This window comes from Hylobates moloch, unplaced genomic scaffold, assembly GCF_009828535.3.
Source record: "Hylobates moloch isolate HMO894 unplaced genomic scaffold, HMol_V3 SCAFFOLD_11, whole genome shotgun sequence".
Classification (NCBI taxonomy): Eukaryota; Metazoa; Chordata; class Mammalia; order Primates; family Hylobatidae; genus Hylobates; species Hylobates moloch.
Genome location: NW_026652286.1, coordinates 50,908,996 through 50,927,623, shown reverse-complemented (window position 1 = coordinate 50,927,623; position 18,628 = coordinate 50,908,996). Strand labels below are relative to the sequence as shown.

The 18,628-nt window shown below is 44.9% G+C and overlaps 1 protein-coding gene across 1 annotated transcript in view; it reads left to right on the top strand.

The window, feature by feature from the left end:
• TENM4 (teneurin transmembrane protein 4) overlaps positions 1 to 18,628 on the top strand; it is a 417,322-nt gene that overhangs the window by 260,842 nt on the left and 137,852 nt on the right. Inside the window, exons 10-12 of the mRNA XM_058446567.1 lie at positions 3,807 to 3,908; positions 5,672 to 5,866; positions 12,733 to 12,933. Coding sequence (XP_058302550.1) covers positions 3,807 to 3,908; positions 5,672 to 5,866; positions 12,733 to 12,933 — 498 coding nt within the window. The remainder of the gene's footprint in view (positions 1 to 3,806; positions 3,909 to 5,671; positions 5,867 to 12,732; positions 12,934 to 18,628) is intronic.

Sequence of the window (18,628 nt, the reverse complement as noted above, 5' to 3'; positions counted from 1 at the left end):
GAGAAAGATTGAACCATAGAAATTTAGATCTGGGAGGGATTTCTGAGCTCATCTAGTGGAATTCTTTCAGGAGTAGAAACAAATATTTATTGAGACCCTCCTCTGGATTGAATACCAGGGCAAATACATAAATGAATAAACTCAATTTCTATCCTCAAGGAGTTCACAGTCAACAATGCAACCTATACGGTATTTTAATAAGGGTGAGGGAAAAAGAGTTCTGGAAGTCACTTAGCCTGTTTAAGATGTCCAGGCCTTTCCAAGGAGGTGGCATTTGAGCTGGATTTGAAAGAAGGAATAGAAGTTGCCAAGCAGGAACTTATGGGAGGAGCAAGTGCAATAATGAGAAAACAGGTACAGAAAGATCATGTGGCATGGCCAAGGGTTCACAACCACTCAGTAGCAGGACAACACCTGGAAGCCAGGCCGTCTGCTTTTCTGTTCTGCACTCCTTCCGCAGCCCTGCAGGCAGGACTGTCTCTCCGATTGTATAATTAGCCCAGTAGCTTAAAGTGGAAATTATCTTGCCTTAGACTTTACTCAAAATTTTAATTTTTTAAAAGAATATTCAAAATGAAACTTCCTAAATGGTTCTTTCTAAAAACAGTGTTTAGGAATCCACTACTGACTTAAAGGTCTTGGGAACATGGATTCTTCCAAGTAAAGCCAGTGGAGAGTAGAGATCTTCAGGTCCCCAGCCTAAGCCTTGCTCTGCCGAGACCCAGACCATTTTGCCCTGAAATGAGGCCACGTGTTGGATTAGACCTTCTTGTTCTTAACCCTGTGTTAATATAAAACACTGCTTGTGTTAGCAGAGAGGACACTGAGTGAGTGGAATTGCCCACTCACTAAAGGAGCCACACATTTGGACCATTTTTCCAAACTTTAAAAATAGTTCTTAAGTTGATACTGGAAGACCTTGAGAAAGGACATTTCTTGAAAATACATCATGCTATAAATGCTGCCGCCTCCACCTATATATCACCAAGCCATTTTTCAAGCCCACGTCCCCTGAGAAGCCTTCCCTCTGCTAATTTTGCCCCATTCCAGCTGCCACGGTACTACCCTTAAGTGCTATGCTGCATTTAAGTTTTGTTGCCCATGTCTAGATGCCTTTTCTCCACCCTTGATCTCTTAATTAATTAATAGACTCATAGAATTTTAGAACAGGAAGCAGTCACAGGGAATCATCTCCACCATTGCCTTCATTTCACATATCAGGAAGGTGAGACCCAGAGAGGGGAAGGAAGTTGCTTTAGGTCACAGATCGTGGTACTAAAAGAGTAGATCCCAAAACTAGGTTTTCTTACCTCCAGGCAGAGCTTTTTCTATGCCTCATGCAACAGTTGACTTATTATTTTGTTCTCCCAGTTAAGCTGCAAATTTCCTATAGGCAAGGCTTGTATCTAACATAGTAACATTTCATTTAACAGAGGCCTAGATCTTGGCTTCATGACTTATAGTTGTGAGCTAAGACAACAGACTGCCTGCCTAACTAACCTTTTCCTTTACTTTCAAATCTGACTCTACTGGTTCCCTCTGAGACCTCGGGCAAGTCACTGCCCTTCCTCTGGGTCTCAGTTTCCTTCTCTATCAAATGAGATCATTGGGCTGGATGTCTCTAGGATCCCTCCAAGCTCTGAAAGTTATAGAATTCTCTATCCTACAAATAGATCCTTTGCTGCCTTCAGGATAGGCTTCTCTGTCCCACTGTTTCATCCAGTGAACCTATAGCTAGAGTCGCCTCAAAAATAGAGGCAGGGAAGTTCCCACGAGGGGGTGCCCCAAACTATCCCAAGATAGGGCTGGTTGGGATTGCAAAGAAAGAAGCACTAAAAGCCAGGTTGATCAGTCCAAAGCGTTTATTAGGGGAACTTACAGAGTGCTGTAGCAATTCTTGTGCAGACAGCAAGAGAAAGGGATTTTCTACCTAGGTATCTCCGTAGCAAGGTGTCCAGGGTATGGAGTTTATATGGGGATTTAGGGAGTTTGGCTCAAGGCCAGGGCTAGTTTCTTTACTGTTTGGGGAAACAATCTAAACACCTTTTTCAGTACCTGAGAAGGTTCAAGGCTTCAGCGTGGACTCCAGCCCGCAGAAGAGTTACTAATGGCTGTGTCAGTCACAGAGCGGTCAAGGCCTGTATTTCTCGATCAGGACACAAAAAAAGTGGGAAGCTGGGGGATCCTATACCCATAGATCTGCCTTGTTCATTTCCCTGGATTCTGCTGTAGAATAAGTTCCTTCAAGATCCAGATAGCATAGTGTCATGCAGCAAGGCCAGGCATGGAGCCCGAAGGCTCAGGTTCCAGTCTTCACAGTCTTGCCTCTTTGATTTAGTTAGTATCTGTGGCCTTCCACAGGTCACTTCATTTCTCTCAGCCACCTGTTGGCTTTTGTTTTGTTTTGTTTTTTTGTAAAATAGGAATAACAATATGTACTTGTCAGATTTGGTGACCGTGAAATGAGATAAATTTTGTGGAAATACATGGCACGAAGAAGGCATTGGCATATAGTTGCTTCTGTGCTTCATCCCACATCTAGCATTATTAAGAAATGAGCTGTTCCAAATAAACACACATTCTAGATAATAGGTTTACCAACAGGAGCTACAAAACAGTGCCTGACTTTTGATTAAAATCTTTCTGAAATTGATTCTATATTTTCTTGACCTGCCACACAGAGCATGTAACAAATGTATTAGGAGGATTTAGAGAAAGGAACATCTCTGCAAAAGGAGGGCATGACAGAGAGCGTGTCTGGGGATGCAAGTAGTGCAGAGGGAATAGGAAAGAAAACTTTTTTTTTTTTTTTAATTGAGACACAGTCTCACTCTGTTGCCCAGTCTGGAGTGTAATAGTGCAATCTCGGCTCACTGCACCCTCCACCTCCCAGGTTCAAGTGATTCTCCCACCTCATCCTCCTGAGTAGCTGGGATTACAGGTGTACACCACCATGCCAGGCTAATTTTTGTAGTTAGTAGAGATGGGGATTCACCATGTTGGCCAGGCTGGTCTCGAACTTCTGACCTCAAGTAATCCACCTGCCTCAGCCTCCCAAAGTGCTGGGATCAAGGCCTGAGCCACCACGCCCAGCCAGAAAAGAAAACTTCTTTGTCTCTGGAAAGAGCTTAGATTTTTTTCATCTTAGCAAATGGGGAGCCCTTGAAGAGTTCTAAGAAGGAGAGTGATAGGATCAGATTTGCTTCAAAGAAATCACTTGGGCTGCTGGGTGGTGAACACATCAGGGTGAGGGGCAAGAGGGAAGGCTGAAAGGCCTGCCTCAGGCTGGTGTAGTGGCTCCAGTGAGAGATGGTGGGGACCTACATGGATATATGAAAAGTCAGAGGTGGGAAAAGACAGATTTGTAAATGCTCAGTAGCTTTATATAAAAACAAAGTAATGGAATATCAGCCCATTCTGAGAAAAGCATAAAATACAAAAAGTATAAAGAAGACTATAAGAATCACCCAATAACACACCACCCAAAGAAAACCACTGTCAACAGGTTAAGCTGTTTTCTCTCAGTGTTTTTAGCTGAAGAATCTCTAATGTGTTTGTAGATACAAATTTGATTTATAAAAATTTGGTTCAGGCAGACGTTTTCCAGAACACTTCTGCTAATGTCAATTGAGCTGTGCTTCCATAAGAGTAAAATTAACAGAATTTTAACTCCATTCATTCCTTTCAGTGACGGGGCCACAAGAGCTCAAATATGTGGGTCTTGGTTAACCTAAGGCTTGATTCCTGGGCTCTCTGTTTGGGTAAGGAAATTTGTTTTCAACTCTTCTTCTCTTTTCTCTCACCAGAGTCGGTGGATAACTGCCCCAGCAACTGCTATGGCAATGGTGACTGCATCTCTGGGACCTGCCACTGCTTCCTGGGTTTCCTGGGCCCCGACTGTGGCAGAGGTGAGAACTCTGCATTGGAGCTCTGGATTTCTGCTTCCCAGACTCCTCAGGCAACTCACTTCTATGTCTCAGAGCAAGTGCAGAATCCAGCCCACCTTCTGATGCCCACGAGAAGGGTTTCCAAGGGCCATTCTCCAGAAGCCCTCGGAGGGAGGTGTTCAGGCAGAGCCATAACCTTGTCAGCTGCTGTTATCCATATGTGGATGATTGGGGAGGTCAGGAAGGGAGGGTGAATTCACTGTGGAGTGGCCAAGACCTCAAGGGAGGGACTGAGGAGGCCGGGTCACTTTCTTCCACACAGGACCCTAATGGTGCCTGATATTTAGACACTGCCAGTGCCCATGATAAACATTGTGGAGATAGTCTAAAAGGCTGCCCACAATCTATCCCATGCTTTTGGCCATCACTTCTGTCCTGGAATAATTAACAAGGAAAGTGTCAAGGAGATCTGCAGTCCTGATAATTTGACACTCCCCTGGGAAACTACCTTGACCCCTTCTTTTGTTTTTTACCTTTTGCCTTATTCAGTAGCCATTTACTTCATGCCTTTTTAGGGATTGGCCCTGTGCTAGGCAAGACCCAATCCTGGGAGCTCTGAGTCTGGTCTCAGAGACAGACAAGTAAATAGACAACTGCAAAGCAGTACGATAATAAGTGAAATACGCCATAACACAGTTAAATACAGGGAGCTTCTATCAGAGTAGAAGGGAGGAACAGTCTGAGAGTAGAAGGGATGAATTTCAGGAAAGGCTTCCCAAATAAGGGTGACACTACATCCGAGTCCTGAGGCTTGAGAAATTGTCCGTAAGTAGAAGGCAGAGATGGTTTTCCGGGCTGTGTGAACTACACCCTGCAAGTACTACGCCATGAGAGTCTGTTTATTCTTCCTAATGTGAGATAGACTCAGTTTGAAGCAGCAAAGCTAGCAGCCCCAAGGAAACACAGTGATTACCTTCTGAGTGCTTTAAAAAGGAAAGAAGCCAGGTGGGGGCCAGGGGAAGGTGGTGCAGAGGGAGATGCATCATTCCTTCTAACAAGAATTACTGTCTCGTCCCATATGCACTTAAAGTTAAGAGTCATGTGTAAAAAAGCCTTATTGGATCTTGATAAGACTGGTAAGTACTTTCAGCACAATGCAGTATAATTTATTTTTATATGGTATCCGTAGAGAAGATCACAAAACCCTTTACGTTAAAGGCAGAATGAAAAGATAATACTTTGAAGAGCCAAGCTGGGCTCTGCTCTCCTCTTAAGGGGGCAGTGGTATATGGGGCTGGAGTGGAGGCCTGAAAGGCAAGGGAAGCTGAGATTTGCTGGGTTACAGAGGACAGTAAGTCGCACTGCAGATGAGGTGTGGGGAAGTGAAAGTGGAGTGTTATTAGAGGAGAGTGCTGGAGGAGGGATTCAGGGCAGGCAGGAGGCTCAGCCACTGGCTTTTCCAGTGAGATGGAGGAACAGACTGAAACTTCCTGTCTGAGGTTCCTGGCAGCCACTGTACCCCATCAGCAACATGAAGGGGATGGGGTTAAGTGGATACCTACCCTGCCAGCCCTGCAATGTGCACTATCACCTACAAATCTAGATGTGTTTAAACTGGAAAGAAATAAAGCAAGAGAAGAAGAGAGATGGGCACACATGGGTGTTTGTGGCAGAGCAATCGAGGCTACTGGTGAAGCCAGGCAGGCCAAGAGGAGAAAGGGACAAAGGCAGTTGGGGTGTGCTGGACACTGATTCATGCCAGACTTCCGGTGCTGTCTCCCCAGCCTCCTGCCCCGTGCTCTGTAGCGGAAATGGCCAATACATGAAGGGCAGATGCTTGTGCCACAGTGGCTGGAAAGGCGCTGAGTGTGATGTGCCCACCAACCAGTGTATCGATGTGGCCTGCAGCAACCATGGCACCTGCATCATGGGCACCTGCATCTGCAACCCTGGCTACAAGGGCGAGAGCTGTGAGGAAGGTAAGAGTTGCAGGTGGCAGCTCCGGCACCTTCCTCTGAGATAGAGGCTGGCATATAGTGCCAAGAGGGTGACCAGGGAGCAGGAGAAGCCTCCTCAGCCATTTTGTGACCCCACCTCCCCAAGCCAGGAGCCCACCCACCAGCAACAGTAACTAATCTAAAGGAAGAGTCCAAACACATCAGAGTCCTGGTCAGTGAAAGGGAGAAATGTCATGTATCGAGCACTTACCATATACAAGCCTGTGCTAGCAGCCTTGTGTCGTGTAATTCAGACCTTATTAGGGAGGAGTAATCATCTCTACTTTATAGTTGGGGAATCAGAGGCTCAGAGGGTTGAAGAACTTGCCCAAGGACACATGGCTAGTAGACAGCAGAGCTGGGTTTGAGCCCAGTCGTTCTGGCTCCGTAGCCTAAGTTCTTTTCACTCCCCTCTAGGCTCGTCTGCTCATTTTTAATCTCTATTTCTCAAGTGTGATTCTATTATAGGCCTCCAAACTCTGCCCTCTTTTATCACACTCGTGTGTGTATGTGTGTGTGTGTGTGTGTTCATGTGTATGGTTCTGCAGTGCCCATGAGCATGCCTCTCTCCTTTATAAAATAAATATATGGCTGTGTAGATTGAGGCTAGAAAAGTGAACTGTTGATTTAACACTGACATCTGTTCTTTGCTAGGAAATCCAACCAAGTGAAATAAATGAATATTTCTGTTTCACAAATGAAGAAACTGAGGCCCAGGGAAGGGCAGCGACTTGCCCACAGTCGTAGAACTGACTAATGGCAGAACTGGGATTCAGCCCAGGTCTCACTTCAAATCCAGGACTCTTCCTTCTTGACTGCATGGTGTTTGCAGCTGAGAGGAAGAGGCTTATTTGCAAGCAATGTAAAGTAGCTATTAAAAGTGCACATTCTGGAATCAGATATAGGTTTGCATCCTGGCCCTGCCACTAACTAGCCTCAGTTCCCTTGCCTATAAAATGGGAATGCCTTCCTCTGAGGGCCATTGTGAGGATTGAATTAAATGACCCATGTAAAGCACTTAGCTCAGTGTCTGACACATAGTAAACGCTCCATAAATGTGAGCTCTTATGTTATTAGTATTATTCTGGGGACAATTGAAGCACATTTCCTGTTTCGCTCCACTCACTTCATCCAAGGTCTTTTGAAATGGTTGGAATTTGCCGTTTGAAACTGACGGATGATGCTGTGCGCCTGTCATTACCTCCCATTCTCTGCCGTCTAGCACCCTGGCACCTTCCCCAGTGGGTGGAAGAGGCTCCAAGGAGAGCCGATCTTCTAAATCATTTACTGTTTAACAGAGAGCCCCCTTCCAGGCATCATTTTGCTCTAAAAATAAAACAGAACATTAACAGGCCCATTTTCAAAGAGTGGGGAACAAGAAGAGATTACTATCTGAAAAGCATCGCCTCTCTGAGACAAGCTGTATATAAACCCCAAGCATGGCTGGAAGTCCTGATTCAGACCTGTTAACTTTGATGGGGATGACTTTGGGCTGTCTGAGAGAGAAGGAATGCCAACCCCTTTAACAAAAGAACTGGGCCTTCTTATCCAGAGAATGGTGACCTTCATCTGCTGTCCCTTTTTATTTGAGTCACTTGAGGTGAAGACCCTGAGAAGGAAAGAGAAACAAAGAGGAGATTCCTCTTGAAACCTTGAGCTGCCTCCAATCCCACCCATGTTGTGTGGGCCAGGAAAGGGCAGTTGTCCTTCCCCAGATGAACTGGCATCGCACAGCGCCCCAGAACTGCAGTGTTATTTATAAGAGAGAAAAAAATGTTTGGAACTTTGATTTACGTTATCTATTTGAAAAGAAATGTTCTTACTCCAGCTTTCTTTTCTGAGGAGAGCCATCTGGTACTGATTCCCATTATTATTTCTGTTTCTCTGGTGAAGCGTCACTGCGTTGTCCTTGTGTTTATAATGGGGTTTTCTCGGGGCCTTTGTCCTCCACAATTCTCCTCCCCTCCTCCCTCTGCTCTGTGCTAACGGGTTTCACTGTGTTTATAAAACATCAGCTAACAAGCTCACTTTTTTTCTCCCCCTTCCTTCTTCTGAAGTTTATTGCCCCATATTTTTTAAAGCTTGAATGCAGCCAGTAGGACACTGGGAAGGAGTTGGAGGAGGAGCAGAAAAGAAAAAACCTAGACCTTTCACAGTGAAAAGTGAGACCCTGTGTTTTTGGTCCTGCAGAGTGTCTAATAGCTTGTGTGGTCACTGAAGCATGGCATGTTTGGGGGAAAGACCTGTGTCTGCGGCCTGGTCATGCAGGCCTCATCATTTTGTTAATGGGCTATGCATCTGCCAGAAATTTTGGCTTGAATGGCAAGCTCTGCAAGGGGAAAAAAGGTAACTGTTTGGCACATCTCTAAGAGGAAACTAAGTTAGGCTGTCTTCCAGACAAAGGCCAGCCCACCTCCTTGACCACTGCTCCTACTCCTTCATCACAGTGCCCTTCCACCCCAAGCTGGCCGCTTCTCCCCACTTTACGCACAGCTCCTTAGGAAATCACCATTGTTCCTGAAGCTGTCCCAGTGTGATGGAAAGAAGCCAACTTTAATCACCACCCCAGAGGCTCCAGAATGCAAAGGCAAAGGCAGTCTACCTACCACCTCTTTGGCAGAGCGTCATTGTGGCATAGATACTGGCCCTATAGGATCAGTAGAGCACAGGGACAGTGTCTGCCCAGCCCCAGCAGGAACCTCAGCCGGTTCAGCCTAGATTTCCAGGAGCTGCCTTCCCTCCTGAGATGCAGTCTTCCTTAAAACTTCCCTCCTGCTCCACAATCACTTGGCCCAGTTGACCTTCAGAAGCAACGATTAATTGCCTGGAGGTAGCCTCTCATCAGTTCCTTCTGATCTTTGTTCTCTGCCTGGGCCATCTGCTGGGAGTGTAGGATTCACTTTGCTGGTTCCTGGGTCCTTCCTTAGACTCATTACATCTAAGGAAGCACAGGCCTGTGCCACCCAGAGCCTCTTGCTGAACTTGGCACCCTCCCAGTCTGCTTGCTAATGATGGAGATTTATAGGTTCAACCTCAAGGGTGCCCTGGGATTCTCAGAGACAGTTTCAACCCAAAGTTGAGGTTCAGGCACTTACAGAAAAGGAAATACCTTTATTGGCCTCAGTATAGGAATTGCTGAGTTGTTTCCTGTCAAATTGGAAAGCTTTCTGGGTCTAGGGGGTTGTCATAGAAGCCTAATGGGCCAGAATAATCCTTCTGAGGTTCCAAGATCTGAGGCAGGTCATGAGAATTTATCACTATTATTACATTTATTATTTTTAATTATCAGGCATTCCAACAGGTCATGCTCTAACCATTTTTGAATGGTGTCCAGAGACTGCAGGAGAAGAGATTCTTTGCCATCATTTGACTTCATTAATCCTCCACATTGCTCTATTTCTTTTCTTTTTTTGATTTCTATTTTTAAGACTTTTTTGTGTTTATGTAAGTATATATGCATGCATGTATTTCTGAACCAATAAGATTGTAAGGGGAAATGGCAAGAGGCCTAACCAGGAAAGGTTGATTCAAATTTAAATTCTTCCATTTGCCATTCTACTGTGTGATCTTGGGCGAGTTATTTAACTTCTCTGTGCTTTCTGTTTCCTCATCTATCAAATGAACATAATAAAAGTAGCTACTTCATACTTACATTGTTAGGATTAAATGAGATAATGTCTATAAAATGCTTAATAGCAAAATATGGCACAGAAGAGGGAATAAATTAATGTTAATTGTTATTGTGATCATTACTGTGTTATTACCAAATGATCACTCCTGAACCCCGATCGTCTTATTTCTCGTTTAGGTTATTAGGTTGAACACCTTTAAGACCCTAAATAGCAAAATAACTTTCTTAATAAGCTAGTTCTCAAAATAAATGTTCCCAGAATATTGCCATTTGTAAAGTTTTTGCCCATTTGTGTCTGTGCTCTTACATACCCAGCCTGGGTTTCCCAGTCTTTTATGTAAAAGTAAAATATACCAGGTTATAAAATATAATTAATAAATACATTTAAAGGATGTCTGAATTATAAATGAGCTCTGACCATAGTTTGCCCCAAGCTATGCTACTGAATGTCCTGATAGGATGGGAAGATAACCTCTTTGCAACAGTTTATACAGTCCTTTCAAATCATCATGTCATTTGCTCCTCGTAGCAACCTGAGAAGTCAGTAGTCCGTATCTTTACCATACCTGCTTTATAGATGGGAAGCGCAGAGCACTTATGTAATTGGACCATGGACCTAGAACCAGTAATTTTGTCCCTTGATCCTTGAACCTAGGTCCTCAAAGGACAAATGGAGAGCTTTTTCTTCTGCAGCATAGGGCTCCCTTGTGAGTTCCTATCAGGAGGGGCCTGACCATACTCATCACAGTGCCATCAGCACCCTTTCTCCAACAGCTACATGTTGCCCCTTCTCCCCAGGATACCACCGTCCCCTCACAATTACAAAATGAATGGCATCCCTACCTCCCTAAAGAGAAAGACAGACCTAACAACTTTTTGGTAGAGAAAGAACATGAATCGAGCTCCTTTACCAATCCTGTCTTGTCTCTGCCACCTATTGCACTTTCCATATGAACTGGAGCCACTTCAGTTAATTCTCAGTACTCTTCTCCTTTTCCATGCAGTGTTTTGCAGAAGATTAGAGGTCTCTGTTAATGTTGTTGTAGCCCCATAACTAAAGCTTTGATTAGGGAAAGTCAGCCCCTGATAGAAATATTGGCCTCAGGATCAGACAGAGCTGTCTTCAGATTCTGGATGTGGAGTAACTGGAACCCTTGTGCACTGCTGGTGGGAATGTAAAATGGTAGAACTACTATGGAAGACAGCGTGATGGTTCCTCAAAAAATCAAAAATAGAATTTACCATATGATCCAGCAATTTCTTTTCTGGACGTATACGCAAATGAATTGAAAGCAGAGTCCCAAAGAGATATTTGTATACCTGTGTTCATAGCAACCTATTCACAATAGCCAAAAGGTGGAAGCAACCTGAATTTCTGTTGATGTATAAGTGGATAAACAAAATGAGGTATGAACATATAATGGAATATTATTCAGCCTTAAAAAGGAAGGAAATTCTGGCCATGCCACAACATGGGTGAACCTTGAAGGCATTATGACAAGTGAAATAAGCCATCACAAAAAGATAAATACTGGATGATTCCACTTACATTAAGTACCTAGAGTAGTCATAGAGCTAGATCACGAGGTCAGAAGATCGAGACCATCCTGGCTAACACGGTGAAACCCCGTCTCTACTAAAAATACAAAAAATTAGCCGGGCGAAGTGGCAGGCGCCTGTAGTCCCAGCTACTTGGGAGGCTGAAGCAGGAGAATGGCGTGAACCCCGGGGGACGGAGCCTGCAGTGCCGAGATCGCGCCACTGCACTCCAACCTGGGCAACAACGAGACTCCGTCTCAAAAAAAAAAAAATAGAAAATAGAATGGTGGTTGTCGAGGGCTGAGGGAAAGGGGAAATAGGAAGTTGTTTAATGGGTGCAGAGTTTCAGTTTTGCAAGATAAAAAGAGTTATGGAGACAGTGGTGATGGTTGCCCAACAGTATCCATGTCCTTAACACCACTGACTTGTACACTTAACAGTGGCTAAGGTGGTAAATTTTATGTTACGTGTGTTTTACCACAATTTTAGAAATCAGGAAAAGAATTCCTCTCTGGCAGAGTTTAGCTCTGTGATCTGGCATAAATTATTTACCTCTCAGAGCCACAGTTTCCTCATCTGTATCTCACTGGGTTACCGAGAAAACTGAATCTGATAGTGTGTATAAAATGCTTAGCGTGAAAGCACAGAACAAATAACCCACAATGTTACTCTCTCTTCCCTCTTTCTGGATTGGTCTCTTGAGACCACTTTGACCCTGGGCCCTGGGAGCACTAAAGGGCTGCCTGGCTGTGAGCCACCACTATGCAACTTACCTACCACATGAGGAGAAGCTGCGCAAAGTCAGCACATATTGAAGTGTTTGCCCTCAAGAAAGTGAATTGTTTTGTTATTGTTTTGTTTGTTTGTTTTTTAGAGACAGAGTCTTGCTCACTGCCCAAGCTGGAGTGCAGTGGCACAATTATAGCTCATTGCAGCCTCGACCTCCTGGGCTCAAGCAATCTTCCTGCCTCAGTCTCCCAAGTTGCTGGAACTACAGGCGTGTGCTACCATGCCTAGCTAATCTTTTTTATTTTTTAATTTTTTGTAGAGACAGGATCTCACTGTGTTGCCCAGGCTGGTCTCGAACCCCTGGCCTCAAGCAATCCTCCCACCCCAACCTCCCAAAGTGCTGGGATTACAGGTGTGAGTCACCACACCTGGCAAGGAAAGTGAAGTTTGAAAGTTCATATCAATCTCAAGAATTTGGGGAAGATGATAAAATCTAATGGAATTTAATTACAAAATAAATTCTCATTTAAATTAAGGAATCTATTTTAGTCTGATGCTTACATAAATAAACCTGCGTTATGAAGTGATTATAAAAGTTCGTTCTATGAAGACTTATTAAACACTTCCTGTGTGCTAGGCACTGTTCTAGGAGGTGGAGATTCAGAAGTGAATGAAACAGAGTCTAATAGACATAAGTGCTATGCTGATGCTTGAGACACATTTCTTTCTTTGCCCCACAAACAAAGAGGTAGGGATTTCTACCTGGGTGGAGTTGGGAAGCCAGGTCTGCCATTTGTCACAGTACTGCTCTCACCTTACTAAGTGGCCTATGCATGCTTCTGCCAGAATGTATGAAGCCCCTTGGCCACAAAGCTAAGTAGTTTGCTTAAAGAAGCCTCACCTCTGCTGGTCAGATGCTTACCTATGTTCTCCTTCCTCCATCTCACAGTGGACTGCATGGACCCAACATGTTCAGGCCGGGGTGTCTGCGTGAGAGGTGAATGCCACTGCTCTGTGGGATGGGGAGGCACCAACTGCGAGACCCCCAGGGCCACATGCTTAGACCAGTGTTCAGGCCACGGAACCTTCCTCCCGGACACCGGGCTTTGCAGCTGTGACCCAAGCTGGACTGGACACGACTGTTCTATCGGTAAATGCAGGGGGAGGAAGGGTGGGTGGAGGAGGAGTGGGGCTGGGGAGGAATGAGGGGTGGGGTGTGGAGGGTGGGGAGAAGAAGCATGGGTAGAGGGAGGGGATTTCCACTGTGACATGGTCACCATTCAGTCCTGATCAGGGACGTAACTGTTCCCAATCACGTAGCAATGCATTCCCCGTGCCTCTGAGTGCTTTTCTTCTTTCTCTGAACTCTAGCCTTCAGCACCTCTACTCTTAGACAAAGAGAGGATTCAAAAATTATATCCTTACATCATTCCTTCCATAGTAGTGGCCCTGAGATTCAAAACTACCCCTTAACAATGGAGCTTACGATTATAGATGTGTGTCACTGAAATCTCATCTCATGTTAAGACATTATCCCTGGAGGCAAGGCCATAGGGAAAGTGTTCCTAGGTAAGCTCTGTAGGGGTGGGCCTTATAGGATGCATGTCCCAGCCATCAGACCCTTCGGTTTCACCCATTTCTCAGAATGAAGTCCAAACTCAGTGTAGTGTTTAGGGTTCTTTGGGATCTGGCCCCCACCTGCCCTTCTAGCCAAATGCTCTGTTAGTCACTAAGCTCCATGAGGGTAGCAAACACGTCTTGTTCACCTCTGCAGCCCCAGGACTCAGCATGGCCTGACCCGCAGCACCTGCTCAATAAATAGTGATAAATGAATGCATGAACACATGATTGAATGTGTTCTTGATTGTGGCATTTGGTTCATCACAGGGTTTGTACATATAAGGTACAAAGGATAATTATGTTGGCACGCTTCTGTTTGAAAACACTATGATTTACGGGTCCTTTCAAAGTGAAGACTAAATGGGAACATACATGAGTCACCTAGCACAGTATTGGTGTATAGCGGGTTATGGTCGCATCTAATCTCTCATGTAATCTGCACAAAAACCCTACAAGAAAGGTGTCAGTTATCCATGTTTTACCAATTTACATAATACTTTAACCAGCGAATACTTACTGAGCCCCTACAGTAAACCAGGCACTCTTCTAATCAGAAAGGATGGAGACCAAAGAGTCCCTGCCTTCATAGAGTGTGCATTATGGGAAAGGGGAGGGGAACAACAACAACAAAATGGAGATAAGTGAACTGATAAAGAAGCTAAGACTTGGAAAAATTCTAAGTGATCCTGCCCAGGGACAAAAAGCTAAAAAGTGACAGCATCTCCAGCTATGCTTCTTCACTCAAAATCATTTTCCTCGGCACTCCACGCTGTTTAAACAAAGTGAGGCTCAGATTAGCTCGTTATGTTGTGTATTAACTGTTCTGGTTGTGACCAAGAAAGATGGTTGAGACCTTTGGCAAAAATGAGATCCATGCAGCATTCATGCCTTTGGGATACTTTGAATTACCTTTCCCTGTTGAATAGAGAATTGATGTTCAATACACAGTCTAAATTGGAGTTTTATCCTTGTTTGCAAAGCTCATGTAAAGACATGATTGTAAGCACAGATGTGCAGGGTCTTAGAAATAATTCTTTTTATATAGCTCTGTTTATAGCGATATAATAAATGGCCATCTTAAAGCTACACTGGCTTGCATTGTTCGTTATGTGGCCACAAAGCTAATTTATGATAGGTATATAACTGCGTCTTGCACTGTTAATCCCTGATGAAACCCCACAGCCTCTGAGGAGGTAGGTATAACTTTGGATGAGATTACTAAGTACTCTTTAGTTAGCTCGGTAAACGGAAACAACCAAACTATTAGAAGGGACTTTGAATAGAATTATGAGATCTCCCTTTCCTCAGTCCTGGCTATACCACTCCCCGTAACTGGTATCAAACACGTATGTGTCCTCATGTGCAAAGGCAAGAGAGAACCATGTGATGAGGAAAGTCCCTGAGTCAGACAGACCTGGGTTCAAATCTTTTTTTGGGGGGTTTCAAATCTTGGCCCTGCTACTTACTAATTATAATTTTGGGCAAGTTACTTTACCCTTTGAAGCTATAAAATGGAGATAATGATAGTACCTACCTTCTGGAGTTACAGTGAGAATTATTTAAGAAAATGAAAGGCTGGGCATGGTGGCTCACGCCTGTAATCCCAGCACTTTGGGAGGCTGAGGCGGGTAGATCATGACGTCAGGAGTTCAAGACTGGCCTGGCCAAGATGGTGAAACCCCGTCTCCACTAAAACTACAAAAATTAGCCAGGCACGATGACAAGCATCTGTAATCCCAGCTACTCAGGAGGCTGAGGCAAAGGATCACCTGAACCCGGATGGCAGAGGTTGCAGTGAGCTGAGATCGTGCCACTGCACTCCAGCCTGGGCAACAGAGTGAGACTCCATCTCAAAAAAAAAAAGAAAGAAAGAAAAGAAAAAAAGATTTGGCTTATTATATGAGCTCAATACTTGTTAGCTATTGTTATGATGATGATTAAAACACACATTGGTAGAGCACTTGATATTAACAAAGACATTTGATTATAAGATGTAAGATGAAATCCCTTTCAGAAATATAGATTCTAATTTTTAAATCTCTAGCCTATAAATGACTAGAAGGGTCTCATGATTGCCACAAGGCCAGGAATATAAAAGGCAGCTTTAAAAGTATTGTAATAGTAAAAACAATTGGTGTTTATTGAGTGTCCCATAGCATACAAAGATGTTTCACATAGCAACACACACCCTGTGCAACAGCAGCCCTGTGAGGTTGGGATGACAAGGTACGGTATTGCCCCTGTTCCTATGATGAGGCTAGAGGAGTGGCCGTGACTTGCATGAGCCATGCTGGTGAGGGAGGAAGCTGGGAGTCAAGGCCTGGCCCCGCGCTGGGGTAGCGTGCTTCCCAGCACTCCCCATAGGCCGCATTCTTCCTCAGCTGTCACTTCGCCTCTGGAAGCTGGTTTGAAGGAGAATGAGGGCATTTCAACTGTTCTCTCTCCTCAGCCCCTGCTGTGCAGGAACTGCTGGCCTGGGTTCCACCCTGCTTCTGCCACATGCTAACCGTGTGACCTTGGCAAGAAAGTTCATTTTTCTTGACTTCAGTTTCCTTATCTGAAAAATGGAGATAGTAATAGTACCTGCCTCAGCGGGTTATGTAATCATTAAAGTACATCGTTTTGGTATGCACCTAGAACAGTGTCTGTCATAGAATAAGCACTTAATGTCTTTCTACCACCTCCCTTCCAAGGGTACTTTCACTGAGTGAAAGCTGTTTTAAAACTATTGAGTTTTTGCAGTGAAGCTAAGCAAGGAATGCCTCGTTGCCTGGATCCACTAGCGCCAAGAAACTATCTTTCTGTTTAGGGAGTTAGCTACAGGGCAGCAGAACAGGCACTGGGCTTTTTGGGGGAAGAGTTGCTCCCCACTCATTGAATGGCCTCAGCATGTGGCTTAACCCTCTAACCCTTAATTTTCCCTTAGGTAAAATTACTTTATGGAATCATTGTGAGAATTAGGTGAGGAAATATGGGCAAAGTGGTTCTTGTAGTATCTGGCACAGCTCACACCCTGGACAAGCGGTAGCTCTAGTCATCTTGCTTATGCCGCTTGCTGCCTGGCATGGCGGAGCTGGCACCGACATGGCCCAGTCCCTCCCATCAGGAGCTGCAAGCCAAAGGACAAATCCCAAATGATCCTTGTACCATCAGCATTGGTCCTGGGTTCTTGGGTTGGTAGAGATGGGCCCCTGCTGCCTGCTGCCTCCTAGGAGGGAACACTGTCTATTCCCTGAGATGAGTGTCTTGCTGTTTGGCACCAAGAACAAGATTTAATGAAAGCAGCTTAAATCAACATGCCCTGCACTCAACAACCAGCCCTGTATTGAAATGTGAGCTGACAAGTTCCCCAGCACTTTGGTTAGGTTTGTAGAAACAGTGAAGTCAGATTTTATACAAGTGTTTACTCAGTTCCCTGGCTTCCTGGCAACTTGGCTTCCAGTCTCATCTCGGAAATTCCTCTCTCAATCCAGCCTCATGCATGTGGTCTTCCTTCCCGATAAACCACACGACATAACTGTTGGAACAGATTCTTATGGCCCAGAAGAGCACAGGACATAGGCCCCAGTGGAACTTCACTTCCGGAGTCACTTGGGAGGATGATACTGATCATGGTGGTGGTAGTGATGGTGGGGGAGGTGGCTACTGCTGTTGCTGTTAAACAGACAGAAAAGAGTTGGAGGGGGGGAATGACTGGCCCTAAGTGTCTCAGCTTACCAGTGGCAGTTTGAATTAAATCCAGGCCCTTTGTTCCCAAGTCCTCAGCTCTTGCCTCATGCCCCCTTGCTATCCAAAGAGGTGTTCATGTTGCCAGTCTTATCTTTCTTTCTGACAAGCCACAGGATAGAGTAACAAAGAGCCATCCATTTCTTAGTATTTAGCCTGTACCAGGCACTGAACTAAGTCCTTTACAACCTTATCTTAGCTAAGGTTCATAAGAACCCTGGGAAGGAAAATTACTAGTATTACCATTTCCAGATGAGGAAACTGAAGCTCAGAAACATTAAATTACATACTGGCATCCCTTTTCTCCCCCAACCCTCACCTGATTCATAAGTGGCGGAGTCCAGATTCAAACCAGATCTGGCTCCAAGGTCTCTCCTAAACACTATGTTATATTGACTAATGTGTTCTAATCAATCAATCTCCTTCTCTCTCTCTCTCTCTCTCTCTCTCTCCAAACTGTGAACTCTGTGAGGTCAGGGCCTATAAGTATCCCTAGCATAGGGCCAAACATGCGTTAGGTTCTCGGTGATTGTTGCATGAATGACTTAACCAGTGAATAGTCAAAGAAAGAAAAAGAGCCCACTGGGAACACAGGGAAGAGAGGGGCTGCAGCCGAAAGCTCTGTCCAGGAAGATCCCAGCACACTACCCGACAGCGAACCTAATCCCTTCTCTCAGGACTCCACCTCCTCCCCACCTCCTCACAAACCCCTTCCCTCCCACTCCCCACACAGTGTGCTGGGCTAACACCAAATCTCTGTGCTCCTTGTCTGTCACTTCCCAGACCTAGATCATGTTTGTTTCATGAGCAGTGCCAGCCAGCCAGGAGCCCTCCTGGACAAGAGCTGGCATCATTTCACCTCCTTCAAGCCATCTTCCCCAGGGAGCAGGTCTGCTGGGCTGGATGCCTCATCAACTTTTGCATAAAGTGGGTACACTCAGCAGCACTGCTGAGCAGAACAACTCCTCCCATCTCCCCTTCCTTGTGCTTTAGTTGGCTTTTCACCCTCTTGGCTCAGAGCTGTCTCAGAAAAGGGAAAGAATTTAATTTCTTTGAGATGGTCCTTAGAATTGGAAAGGCTCACCTTTCTTTCAGAGCTTAATGGCTTCTAAAGATTTTAGCCTCTGTGGCATTTTCCTTGGTACCCTTTCAAAAGCCATCCCTTAGACTCATCATTTGTCCCTGTTGGTTCTCCCTCAGGTCTTCCTTCCCCACCCTCACCCCCACAGCCTCTCTCCTCAGCCTCATAAATTTACTCCTCATTTCCACTGCTATATGAGCTCTCTCCGGTCTTGTCTCCCATAAATGACTTTTATTTGAGAGGGCCCTCTCACTATATTTTATTCCTTAGGGCTGCTGGCTCACAGAAGCAGTACATGGCAGAGATTTTGCCTGTAAAATGCTCATGCTGCAGGTTTATGATTCTTATCATTTGATTGCAATTGAGTTTCATAGAATAACAGGTGGAGATGTTTTAGAGCTTCAGCGGCACAGGTTTG